General features: G+C 46.2%; 1 protein-coding gene across 9 annotated transcripts in view; it reads left to right on the forward strand.

Moving 5' to 3' along the window:
- Positions 1 to 12,948, forward strand: part of BMAL1 (basic helix-loop-helix ARNT like 1) — a 108,317-nt gene that overhangs the window by 72,867 nt on the left and 22,502 nt on the right. For 7 of the 9 annotated variants that reach the window (XR_011467043.1, XM_070383958.1, XM_070383965.1 and 4 more), the window contains 6 exons: positions 2,421 to 2,545; positions 3,258 to 3,404; positions 5,638 to 5,676; positions 6,168 to 6,209; positions 7,500 to 7,657; positions 9,402 to 9,481. Coding sequence is in view for 8 of the 9 variants with exons in the window: in XM_070383958.1 (XP_070240059.1) it covers positions 3,265 to 3,404; positions 5,638 to 5,676; positions 6,168 to 6,209; positions 7,500 to 7,657; positions 9,402 to 9,481 (459 nt within the window). In the remaining variant the exon portion in view is untranslated. The remainder of the gene's footprint in view (positions 1 to 2,420; positions 2,546 to 3,257; positions 3,405 to 5,637; positions 5,677 to 6,167; positions 6,210 to 7,499; positions 7,658 to 9,401; positions 9,482 to 12,948) is intronic. The other 2 variants (XM_070383962.1, XM_070383963.1) reach the window with 1 other exon arrangement.

Raw genomic sequence — 12,948 nt, forward strand, 5'->3', positions numbered from 1 at the left:
TTTGGAGGGAAATTAGAAATTCTCAACCTTAAGTACTGCACCAAAAATAATTTCCAAGTGGATTAAAACTGAATTTTTAAAGTTACAAAATTGTTAGCAAAGAAGAGGATATTTTAATTTTTATTTTTTTATAAAATTATTTTGGGGATGAGAAAAGAGTTTTTAAAACCTGCCACTTTTAGTATCATGTGCAAACACCATAAGCAAAGATAAAAGACAAAAAGGGGAGAAGATTATTTACAGCATCTATGATCAGCAAAGATTAATATTCCTAACATACAAGTTTATTTATTTTTCAATATGTATTTATTGAGTGCTTACTATGTGCTGAAATGTGATCTGGGCACTAAGGGTACAGACAGTAAACCAAAGTCTGTGCTCTTCTGATGCTTATGATCTAATGGAGAGGACAGCCGGTAAATTAAGTAGGTTATTGCTGGCCAGATGTGGATAAGGGCAGTGGAAAAAAAATTAAGCAGGACTGATGGAAATGGCAACCCACTCCAGTGTTCTTGCCTGGAGAATCCCAGGGACGGCGGAGCCTGCTGGGCTGCCGTCTATGGGGTCGCACAGAGTTGGACACAACTGAAGCGACTTAGCAGCAGCAGCAGCAGCAGCAGAGGTGGTTAGAAAGAGTTGTGGGGGTGTGTACTATATGGTTATCCTGGCAAACTTCACTGATAAAGGGACATTTGAACAGAAATATGAAGGAAAAAGGGGAGAAGTGGTTGAATTTTGGATTTTTTTTTGACTGTTTAGCTAATAGGATTTGTTGATGGATTAGATACAGGCCATGGAAGAAAAGGAGTCAGGGGTGACTTCTAGGTTTGGGGCCTAAGCAGCAAGCAGGATTGAAGTACCACTTACTGACCTGGGCATGACCAAGAGGCTGGACTTGCGGGCAACCAGGGATTGGTTATGGATGTTTCATGTTTCTATTGTATGTTCAAGGGGAGATGTCAAGGTGATGCTTTGGAACTCAGGAAGGGGTCTGGGCTGGAGATGTAAATATGAGAGTTGTCATAGTATAGGTAGTTATTTAAAACAGTGAAACTAGGCAGATCTCCCAGGGAGGGAGTGTAGGCAGAGAGGGGGGCTAGGAACATCCATGGATCGGTCACCTAGAGGTGAGGGAGACGAGAGGAAACAGCTGTAGAGACAAAAGAGGAGTGACCACTGAAGTAGGAGAACCATGAAGCTGAGAGCCGGGAGGGAGAGATCAGCTCTATCAGATGTGTTGATGCCAAGCAGGGAGGGGATGGAGAACTGGCCGTTGGATTTAGCAATGAGGAGGTCATTAATGAACCCAGCAGGGGCTGATATATTGGAATGATGGGGACAAAAGCCTGATTTGAGTTGATTTGTCTTGAGGAAGAGAAAAGCAATTGAAAACAAAGAAATGGGGCAATAACTGGAAGGAAATAGAGTTCAAAAGAGTTTATTCCCTGCCCAGCCCCCACAAGATGAGTGTTGTTGCAATGTGTTCTTGTCCTTGTAGAAGCGATGCAAGATAATGCGGAATGTGGATGATGCAGGGTTGGGGTGGATGGTCCACACTCATGAGAGAGGAGGGTGCATCATGCTTTGGTGTGGGGTCCTAGCCAGTAGTGTCTAGGTTGCTGGTAGAAGTGGTCACTGGCTGCTTTTCTCAGTGGCGTAGAAAGCTGACTTATCGGCTAAGGGTGAAAATCAAGGTGTTGGAGGTTGGAGGAGGAAAGCGTAAATGTGGTCTCAGAGCAGGGGAGTCAGGGATTGCTATGTGCTTTTCTCCCCAGGCTCAGGTGCCCAGGTGAGCATGAGTTAGGAGGCCCATCGATGCTAAAGGTAGTATGGTAAGAAAACAGGACACAAGTGGGCACCAGGAGTAATCAAGAAATACCTATAGGGACTTCCCTGGTGGTCCAGTGGTTAAGTCATTGCTTTCCGATGCAGGTTCAATCCCTGGCTGGGGGGCTAAGATCATACATGCCTCATGGCCAAAATACCAGAACATAAACAGCAGAAGCAGTATTGTAACAAATTCAACAAAGACTTAAAAAAAAAAAATGGTCCACATCAAAGAAAGAAAGACATGCCTATAAACAGAAACACCATTCATAATCATTTTAAGATACAAGTAAAAATAGTGAGGTTTTGTATTTTCCTTCAGATTGACAAGAGCTTTCGTTGGGGATGAAAGTTACTGTGCTCTTCTGGAGCACAGTGTTTCTGTATTTAGCAAAACATACAATGTGTGTCCCCTTTAGACCTGTCAGTCCTCCTAGAAGTTTATACTAAGAGATAATAGCTCAAATGCACAGAGCTATGTGCACAGTCAGTGTTCACTCTAGCAACGACAGTGAGAGTGACCAGGAGGGCTCCGGTGACTAATCTGTGGATACAGTGGAAACAAAAGCTCACCCTCACCTTTCACTTTGCAGATGAGGAAACTCAGGCCCAGAGAGAGGGAGTGACAGCCCCTGTCACGTTGCCTGGAGCTCAGACCCCAACAGTTGGCAGTGCACAGCCCCCTTCACCTGGGTTTGGAGTTGGAGTCTCTTGCAAGGTACTTGCCAGTCTCTCTTTTGAGCTGACTTGCTTTGCACTTTTAAGATATGAATTCTCAAAATACTTTGCAAAGGTTTGCAGTGCTTTCACTTCATTGTGCAAGGTTTTCCTTGCAATGGAATCACAAGTGCAGAAGGACAGGCAGAGAAGACTAGACAGACTTTGCCTGGGCCAGTGACGGGGAGGGACTGCTTTTTTGACTCCCAAGTGGGACTTACAGGCTGAGAAAGGATATTTTATGCTTTCCTACAACTTTGATAAAAGCTATAATAAAAATACAGAGATAACAAGCAGATCATATTTATTTCATCGATTAGATTTGATTGAAAGAAAATTAAGTTAGGATTGTGAGAACATCTGGGACACTAGGTTACCTCCATGGCTGGAACATGGGGCTGTACCTACTAGAGCCTTGGGTTCTGGTTTAGTTCTTCATGCCCTGGCGCAGGGACCTAAGAGAAGCCACCTAGTTTCTCTGAGCTTTGTATCTTTGTCAGAAAAAACAAGCAGATGAGCCTAAATTACCTATAATAACTCCTAGAGTGAATATGATGCTCCTTCTGGCAGTGCCTGTCCTCGTCCCAGCTGGCTGGGGAGATGTCGGCACTGTCATGAAGTCCCTGTCCTCCCACAGTGCCACCCTAGTCCTCCACCACCTTAGAAAAGCTTGTGGAAATAATTGCACCTCTGTCCCCTTGTACCTATTTCAGACCTCCAATGGCCGACCAGAGAATGGACATTTCTTCAACAATCAGTGACTTCATGTCCCCAGGTGCCACCGACCTCCTCTCCAGCCCTCTGGGCACCGGTGGCGTGGATTGCAACCGGAAACGCAAGGGCAGCTCCACAGACTACCAGTAAGGCCTTTGGGCTTGTCTTCCTCTGGCTAAACTTGGTGTCAGCTTACGGGCATGAACGTCCAGGGGCCCTACTGTTCCTTCTGGAAGAAGGGATCTTGTCTATGAAAAGGGATGGGGATGAAAGATCTGACTTGACTTTTCCCTTTATCTTCCCTTGGATTGCAAGCAGGAGGGAGCCTCCAGTGCAGCTGAGCCATTTACTCTCCTTTTGTGCACCCCGCTCAGGTTCCCAGATTTTCGAGGGAAAACGAATAGCCTTAAAGCCAAGTTCCACCTCTTACCACTTTCTTCATTTTCCTTTGCTCCTTTGAGCAACATGGCTAAGTCCATGGATATAACCTCAGTGGTTCCAAAGAGAGCTTTGCCTAAGGACCTGTCTAGAGGAAGACATCAATGGCTTACTTAATGTTTGTAGAATGAGAAAGTAGAGGTCATCTCTGGAAATGGTATAGGAGCAGTGACATTGTCCTTAACACATTATTTGAATTAGTGTTCCTCTTACATTAAATAGCACCTTTTTTTTTTTTTAAAGACTTGTTGGCTTTTCTTTGGAGTAAGTACATTTTCACACTTACAGTCAACTCTTTTGTATCTATACAGACATCTAGGGAATATGTCAGCATAGAACATTCAAAAGGCACATTTTGTTTTGTAGAGGCAACTGCATGGAATCTTGCCCAAATGTCCATTGAAGAGTTTTCTTCTGCTTAATGAGAGAAAATCTCCAAGGAGAGGTGTGCCCCCTTACAGCAGAAGTCCTTTCTGCTGAAGTTCACGGGTCAGATTTGGGGAGCATAGTGGCTGGAGGTCAGATGCCCCCTAGGAGATGCTATGAATAATATGTAAGTGATCCCAGATGATTAAGAGAGCGGCCACCCAGGGGATGGAGAATGGATGTGAGGACCAAGAGGGTGTTTTTCCATGGCACTAACTCCACAACAGGGAAACCAGACGTTTTCTGTGGAGCTTTTGTCTGATGGAGCCCTTGACATGTTCTGGGACCTCCGCTGTCTAGATCTGTGGTTTCCACCCTTGTCACCACTCTGGACTTCCAGGTTTCCCACATGGACCCCAGTCTGCAAGTCTTCTGTAATTCATGGACACCCTATGAATTAAGCACCTGTCATCCCTTAACAGCTTAATATACCAAACTCCTACCTTAGGGCAGAGCTTCTTTTCACCTGCGATGATCACCTGCCTCAGTGAGCAGACATGAGTCTAGACAGAGGGGGAGAAGGACTTTTCATTTTCCCCTGTGGCCTGTAGAATTTCTTCTGAACTTCAGATCAGGTAGAGAAAGTCTCCGCCTATGAGGAGATGGCGGGCTCCTGGTTGGGAACCACTGTTCTGAGTGCCTGCAGCATACCTCAGTGCTCCTGAGAAAGTTGCTTTTTCTCTTAATGGTGATGATGTTTGTAGGGCCATGATTGGAGAAGGGAGAGAGGCCCAGAGGGTAGTCTGTCCTCCTGAGTGATTTAGGGATTGGAGGAAGGTATGAGCTCACCTGGAGGATTTAGAACTCCTTCCTCAGAGGATTTCAGTCTGTTTTCTACTGAACCCATAATGTGCTGTGAAAACTGGATTCCAGAGTCCATGAAGGGAAGGCAGATCCTTCTGTGACCCCAGGACTCTGTGGTCTCCAACCCATGCCTCCATCTGTCCCAGCTCCCCGGGCTCAGGGTTTCCCCCAAGCTGAGAAGTAGAGCGCTGGCAGCAGTGGTGGGAGCTGGCTTGGGTTCTGCTCAGTGCTCCTTCGTGCGCGCTTTGATGCTCCCTCCCCACCTTACCCACCACCAGACAGATATTCAGTATATATGCCCACATATGTTTGATGCTTGATACATTTTACAAATGAATAAACTCCATTTATCCAGAGTGATGGGGGTTGGGGGGCTTGGGGGAATGAGATATTATGGTTACTTGGATACTCTGGTTAACTCAGAGTTTCCATGAATGCTGTGTATTCCCAATTTTCTCAAGCAATCAATATAGTAAAATGCATGAACACACAAACTTTATTGAAGTGGTATATATAACATTTGATAAACTGGAAAGTGAGTCTGGTTTTATATTAGGTTCAAGTTGGTTTTACTTTTATACATCAGGAGTCAATGCTGTGGCTCTTTGAGCTTTCTAATTGCTTGGTTTCTGGATAAATGATGGCCTTCTGTATTGTGGTGAGAAGCGATTTTGTATGTCTTAACAGTTATATTCTCTTTTGTTTTCTCAGAGAAAGCATGGACACAGACAAAGATGACCCTCACGGAAGGTACCGTGAATTAGTCATTTGAACTTCAGCATCCTTAGAGCCATTTTCCTTGCATAATTAAACGTGCAGGTTCCACCTATCTCCTTGATTAGGGATAAGCAAGGAGGCTGTGAGCTTGTGGGCTCAGAACTGTCTCCCCTCTATGCCCCACCCTGTAACCCAAACTGTAGAGAATCTGCCTGTGATGCAGGAGACCAGGGTTTGATCCCTGGCTCAGAAAGATCCTCTGGAGAAGGGAATGGCAATCCACTCCAGTATTCTTGCCTGGAGAATTTCGTGGACAGAGAAACATGGTGGGCTCCAGTTCATGGGGTCGCAAAAAGTCAGACACAACTGAGCAGCTCACACACAACACACCCCACCCTGTGTAGCTAACAAGCAGAGCCCTCGTGTGTCACGTAGAGAGGACGGGATCAGGCAGGGAAGAAAATGGATGTGTAACTCTACTGTTAATCTCCAGGGGATTATGTTTCTTTTTATTTGTTTTCCAGGTTAGAATACACAGAGCACCAAGGAAGAATAAAAAATGCAAGGTGAGCTTGGACCTTCTCTCTGTATATAAGCCATCCTGGTTTGGTTGCTTAGTGTGCAGTCAAGGAGGCTCTGAATATCTGTTCCCGGTCTGTCAAACAGTCTTTGATACTGTCGTGTCCTTAGGGAGTGAGAGGGAGGGGAGCCCTGGCTTGATGTGGCCTCTGTCCCTCACTGCCTCCAGGCTGAGCTGCCTTCACTCTTTGCTGTCTAAGCATGTTTAATCTGAAGGGAACTCTGGAGAGAGCCAAAGATAAATCAAGGCTAAAGGTTTTCCCTGTCTTCAGCAGGTTCCTCCTTCCTGCCTCAGGGCCCTCTGGGGAGACCTGGCTCAGGGAGTCAGTTCCCCGGCTTTGCCTGGCCTCAGAAAGGGCCCTTATTGCTCTGCAAGGTGTGGCTGAAGGCCAGGCCTGGGGAGGCCCTGCTCCCTCAAGTAGATTCTCTGACTCCCTCCTTCCTGCCTCCAGCCACACTTGCTGACTCCCCTCCATGGGGGTCCTCCACTCTCCTGCCATTAACCCCAGGGCCATCTCACGCTGTGTCCTGCCACAGAACTAGGGCTGTAGAATTCAAAGGACCTGAAACTGCTGGCTTTTCCCTGATGGACCAGCTTTGGCGAGAGATCACACGGTTCTGTTGCTATGGCAGTGGCACTGTTGACACGCCTCTTTGGGGGACAGTCACAAACAGCAGGTGCACACCAGTCAGGAAAAGAGTGTGCCGTGGGACGTGTCATGCTCCTCGGCGGGCAGCAACTCTTAGGGACAGATGTAGCATCTGCTGCATCTGGGTGGGGTCACGGCTGATCCAAGGACAGCAGCATTAGTTACCTGGTGTCTCAGTCAGTCTGTCTCCCACAGACCACATGGCAGACTGCCCTCAGACCTCAGAGACAGCTCAGCCTGGGGCCCTCACTGATGTCTGTTCCTGGGTGCTTTGCCCTTCAAGTCCTCCACCTCCCTTCTTTCTTTCTCCCCCATCTTAAAATCCAACTTTATTGGGGCTGAGAAGAATAGAAATGAGAAATTAAAAGCACAGTTGACTGTGAAAAGACAATTTTTGTAACATTTCTCAATTCTAAGGATAAGGTAAGCATTAAAAAAAAATACTAATACCGACTTGGCAGTGAGCCCCACTTTTTTGGGTGACTTTAGTAGAAAAGCCCAGTTTGAAACATTCTTCAGATTCTAAATTTGCCTTGTCAGATGAATATTGAAAACAGTTATTTTCATCATTGTTTCTTTGATGCTCTGTTACATTTTACAGAAATCATTTTTCATATTGTTGTTCAGGGAAGCTCACAGTCAGATTGAAAAGAGGCGTCGGGATAAAATGAACAGTTTTATTGATGAACTGGCTTCTTTGGTACCAACGTGCAACGCGATGTCTAGGAAATTAGATAAACTTACTGTGCTGAGGATGGCTGTTCAGCACATGAAAACGTTACGAGGTGAGATCCCGGCTTTATTGTCTATTTTGCCCTTGCTCACAAATGTTACCACCCTTAGAGTATTCCTGACTCCCTAAGGCCAATGTTTATTACTTGCAAATGTGTAGCCTTGAGGAGTATACCAGTCATTTTCAGCAGCAGACATTATGCCAAATGAAATCGGCATTAGCAAGCTTCTGTGGGTATCAAGATGCAGTTTTGCTGTCCTGCATCCCCAGAGGGTAGAGGCTGTGTGCCATGCACATGTGTGTGTATGAACCCAGGCTACATACATATGAGAGGCACACATCCCATCTTGCATATATGTGGTGCCTGGACCTTGCCCATACAATGATAAACATCAGAAATGTAGCTGCCCTTTATGACACAGGAAACTCTGTTCCAGTTTTTAAGAGGAAAAATTCATCCTGGTTTCTTTTGAAGAGTGAGTCACTGGTTGACGGCACTTGCTACATTTTATTGTTGAGTGAACACTGATGATATTTTCATCTTCCTGGAATTTTCCCAAACCAGATCAACTCTTTATAAGGGAGGCAGTGTTTTCCTTCTTTTCCGAGTGTGGGGAGGGTGAGAAAACAGAGGCAGAAACGTGGAAGTGACTTATCCAAACCACAGGAGAAATCTGAACTGTGGCAGGCATTTTAGGGAAGGCCGTCCCTGGAATTTTCCACAGCTAGACTTGGACTATTTGAGGAAATCGGAAAGTAGGCGCTCACTCAGATCTCTGACCTGCGTGGTAAAAAGAATTACGTCTTTTATATTTCTACAAAGCCACCAGAAATAAGAAGTAGCTGGTTTTGTCTTTTGACCTTGATTCAAAAATATAAATGTTGTATCCTGGGCTTGGAGAATGGCATTTTAAAATTCATGTTAGCGAAGATAGAGATTAAATCATTACAACTAATTTCTGTTACATTGGAAGAAAAGAGTGGCACAACTCAAGTGATCCTAAAAAACAGGGGTGTGGATCAGTGATATGCACCTTGTTAGTTGATTTGAAAGTCACAAACAGGTTCTGTTTCCCTCCTTCCTGGTGGTCTTTGGAATTGTCATAAGCTGTTTTAGTTTATTTCTTCACTGTGCTACTAACCATTTTGCAGATTCCAAGTCGTTTACTGCTGGCATTCTTCTCTAAGTTATTCTCCCGAAAGATGCCAGATTGACTTTTAAACATGTCTTATGCCCTTTCAGTCCTGAGAGCTCGAGTTGCATTTACTGAAGTAATGCATTTCTCTGGGTTGCCAAGCTCATTTAACTCAACCCTGATGAAGAGGAACTCACAGCAAATGCCTTTCACAGCGTATTTACTCAGGGCCTGGCAGGCTGGATGACTTCCCAAGAACATTTAGAGTGGTGATTTGAGCACCCGCTAGACAACCCATTTAATATAGATGTTGCAGGGAGAGAGCATCCCAGGAGTCTCGACCAGTTTGCTTCTAGAGCTTCCTCTCTATTAGAAGCAGTTTCTAAACTTCTGTTAGCTCCTGAATTTTCCCTGTGGTGACAAAAACAAGCTTGCTAAGTCTCCTGTGGTCAACAGTGTTCACTTTTCGATGACATTCTCTTTGGCTTCTGTCCAAAGCCAGAGCTCACCTTATCTCTGCCAAGGAGAGAGAAGATAAAATGTAGCTCCCGGTGGGTAGGGACGAGGCTGCATCTGGAAGGTTTGAGGCAGTCGAGTGGAACAAGACATTATCTGACTAAAATAAAGTGTTCAACTCTTTCTCTTTTTCTCCCCCGGAAGGTGCCACCAATCCATATACAGAGGCAAACTACAAGCCGACTTTTCTGTCAGATGATGAATTGAAACACCTTATTCTCAGGGTATGTTGCAATTACGGGATTGTTTTTACACAACATTTATTTTCACAGATCTCAGAGTTAAGTGCCAGTGGTGGGAATTTGATGTCTCAACACTGAACTTGTTTAGGCTCACTTCCTCTGTCAGGGTCTCCACCTTGTTCTTACTGTTTGAAGAGGCCTCACCTCTCTTCCCTGGGACCCTCCTCTTCTACCCTCACTCAAAGAAAACTGGAAGGTCTAGGGACTTTAAATCAGAAGAGCAGGATTTTATTAAAAATAGGAGGTAATCAAGAATCCCCTTCCTGCATGTGAAGGTTTTAGAAAGGGACTGAAACTAATAACCATTGAGAATTTCTCTCATCCTCATTTGACCACTAACGCAGAAACAGCCACCTACACCTTTCTACTAAAATTCCATCAAAACAACAAAGCTTCCGAAGACGTCTCAGCCCTGGGTAGGAAGATGAGTGGAGGAGGCAGGTGCTTCCGCCTGCCTGACCGTAGCACTCGCTTCTCCGGCTGATCTCTGCAGGAAGGCCGCTGGGCTGGCACCGCAGGAACCTAGCTTCTATGCAGAATCAGGTCTGCTCTGGGCCGAGCAAGATTTCGCTTGGAAACTGAAGAGAGAGACACTAAATTCAGAGACATGTCCTCTTGCAAATAGTAGAAAGAAAACCAGAGAAACCTAACTTAAGGGAGGAATACCTGCCCCATCTCCCCCCAGCCAGGGCTGCCCTCGCGTCTCTGAGCAAAAAGTTTGCAAGGCCCCAGCATAGAGGGTGGTCCCTCTGGTTTTCTCCATCTTCACTACCCATTTTCAGCTCATCCTGGCTTCAAGCCCCCTGTTAGCCTGGCCTGCCTGCTCATTGCAGTAGTGTCTGCCCACCCCCTTGTGATATGCTCTATTAAATGCAAGGAACAAGACGTTATGAGTCAACAGGGCTTTGTTTCTCAAGCATAGCCAGTCCTGATTAGGCAGTGAGGGGCTGCTGTGGAGGTTCAGGGAGGTCAGCAGGAGCCAGGCCCTCTCTGTCTTCTTGTACCACCCTGCTGAGCCAGATTTTCACCTTGGAGGGGGATGGCTATGCCAGGTTTCAGTAGCTCACCAGCCAGAAAGAGGGCAGGGGAGACTCCAGGCCAGCTGTCCTTTGTATCAGGAAAAGGCATGCCTTCCTGGAAGCACAGGAGTAGACTTCAGCTTATCTTGAAAATGTCACCTGGTCCCCTAGAGGTGCAAAGCAGGTTGCAGCACAGGTATCTAGATCTTCCAGCCTCCAGAGGAGAAGCAGGCACAAGAAGGGTGGGGAACAGCAGATGGCACACGTTCTTTCCAGAGCCACATCCGTCTGCTGGATTTCCTTCCAGTGGTGGCTGATTGAAAGTCATGACCTGGTGTGGGACTGCAGCTGTGGTCTGGTTGGCCTGGGGTCGAGTGGGGCTGGTGCCTCCTTGCAGGAGAAGCCATCTCATTGGTGCCACATCTGGGACAGCTGTCACAGCACCCTCCCTGGCTCTCTTGTACATGAATTATTGTTAGGCAAGGGTTTTTACATCTTGTGTAGGTACAGTTGGTCTTTTTGAACTTCTCTGTCAATCTGTTTATTGGATAGTCCCACATTTCAGCTTATCACTAGCGATCCTTCAAAGCTTTGTGTGACTTGTAGACTGGATAGGCATAGCCTCTGTCTTCCATTTTCATTTGTTCACTAATTCAACAGACGTTTTAGTACTTAATGGGTTTTGCATGGCACTGTCCTACAAACATCCAATCACTGATTAACACCTAAGGGTGGGGGCGAGTCTTCTCAGCAAGTCAGTGATGGTCATTTGGTTACCTGTCAAGGCAGACTTGGAGGACTCAGTGCTGCCCTCACCTTTCCATCCTTTTCATAAAAATGTCCTTGTTCTCAGGGAGAACATACTAGGATTAAGATATGAACTGTATCTGCAGCATCTCCAGAGAAACCATCAGGGCTGGCTTCACAGGCGTGCAACCCTTGCAGCTACATAGGACCCGGTACTTGGTTTAATGCTCTGCTGTCACCACCCTGAAGACTGTATTTTGAAAACAAGGGTTCCTGCATTTTCGTTCTGTCCTGGACCCTACTAATTATGTAACTGGTCCTGATCACCATACTGGTAATTTGGTGTTTTTTAAAGAAATACATGTATGTATGTACACATATAAAACAAGTTCCTTTTACAATAACAAGTGTTTAGTAATTGTTGCTGCTTTTCTGAATGATTCTCTGTTAGATGCTCATACTTATCAGGGTCTGGGATAAGGGTTTTAATGCTGTTCAAGTGAAGGACTTCATCTTGGGCCTGCCTTTTCTGCTTCTCTCTCTCACACAACGTCAGTGGTGATCTGTCTTCTCTCATGGAACTTTTCTCATTTCTCTGCCCCATCTCAGTGGCTGGGAAGCACTGTCTAATTCCTCGCCACTTCTGGATGCTGAGTCCCTGGGAATTTGCTTCCGCAGACAGCAGGGTCCACTCAGATGATGTCTGAACAGTTTGGCAGCAGGAACTGGACTTTCAGTCTCCCTTACCAGTGCAAATCTGACTAATTGCTTTCCTTACCAAGTGCTTTCAAAAATACCTTTAATGACTGGAATGTCAAGGAGCAGTGAGCCTGACCGGTTTATAGCATCTAGAACCTGTCCCTGCCAAGCTTTGAAAGTGAGGCAGCCCGTCGGGCGCCGTGTCACTTGTTAACTCAACGCCGTTTTCCCTGAGGGCGAGCCTGCCTTCGTTTTCCCGGCCCCGTGGGGCTCGTGTTCTCATTCCTCTGCTCTCTGGCTGGCCCTCAGCCTGGCTCCTTCACCTGCTGGTGCTCATCTTCCCGAGCGAAGCAGAGTCGGAATGTTTTGTGCCTCCCCTACATTGACCATATTCACCGGCCTCTGGAACCTTCTCTCTCTCCCCTGAATGTGTTGAAATCCACTCCGCTTGCCGTCAGCTTGGGCCTGAGTCTGCTCAGCATCTCTTCCAGAATGTCCCAGGCACCTTCTTCCCAAGAACCTTTTGAGCCACATCACTTCATTAATGAAAAGCCTCAAAATACTCTCTTCTCTAGTTGAGATATAAGGTTGTCTGCAAGGCAAATGAGGAAGTTATTAATACCCTCTTTTTCTTGACAGAATGAGGCTTCTAGCAGATGGTGCTTGGGAAGTGGCTTCCCCCTCACTGTCATCCTTTGCCCCCAGGCCAGCACAGAGGCCTAACTTAGGAAGGGATCAGCCCCAGCTTCCTTCTGGCAGGTGGCCTGCCAGGCCCTCTCACAGCAGTAGTGAGTCTGTTCCCCTCTCACTCATGTCTTTTATCCCAGCACAAGCGCACATACCATTCTGTTACCTTCTGGCGCATGAATTCATTTTTTTAGTCCTTTGAGTTTAACTGCATCCCAAAGGCCCTTCTGTGGAAAAGGGAGTAGGTTCTTTATTAGCGTGTGTATGTGTGCTCAGTCGCATCCGACATTTGCAACC

The sequence above is a fragment of the Bos mutus genome, chromosome 15, assembly GCF_027580195.1.
Source record: "Bos mutus isolate GX-2022 chromosome 15, NWIPB_WYAK_1.1, whole genome shotgun sequence".
Classification (NCBI taxonomy): domain Eukaryota; kingdom Metazoa; phylum Chordata; class Mammalia; order Artiodactyla; family Bovidae; genus Bos; species Bos mutus.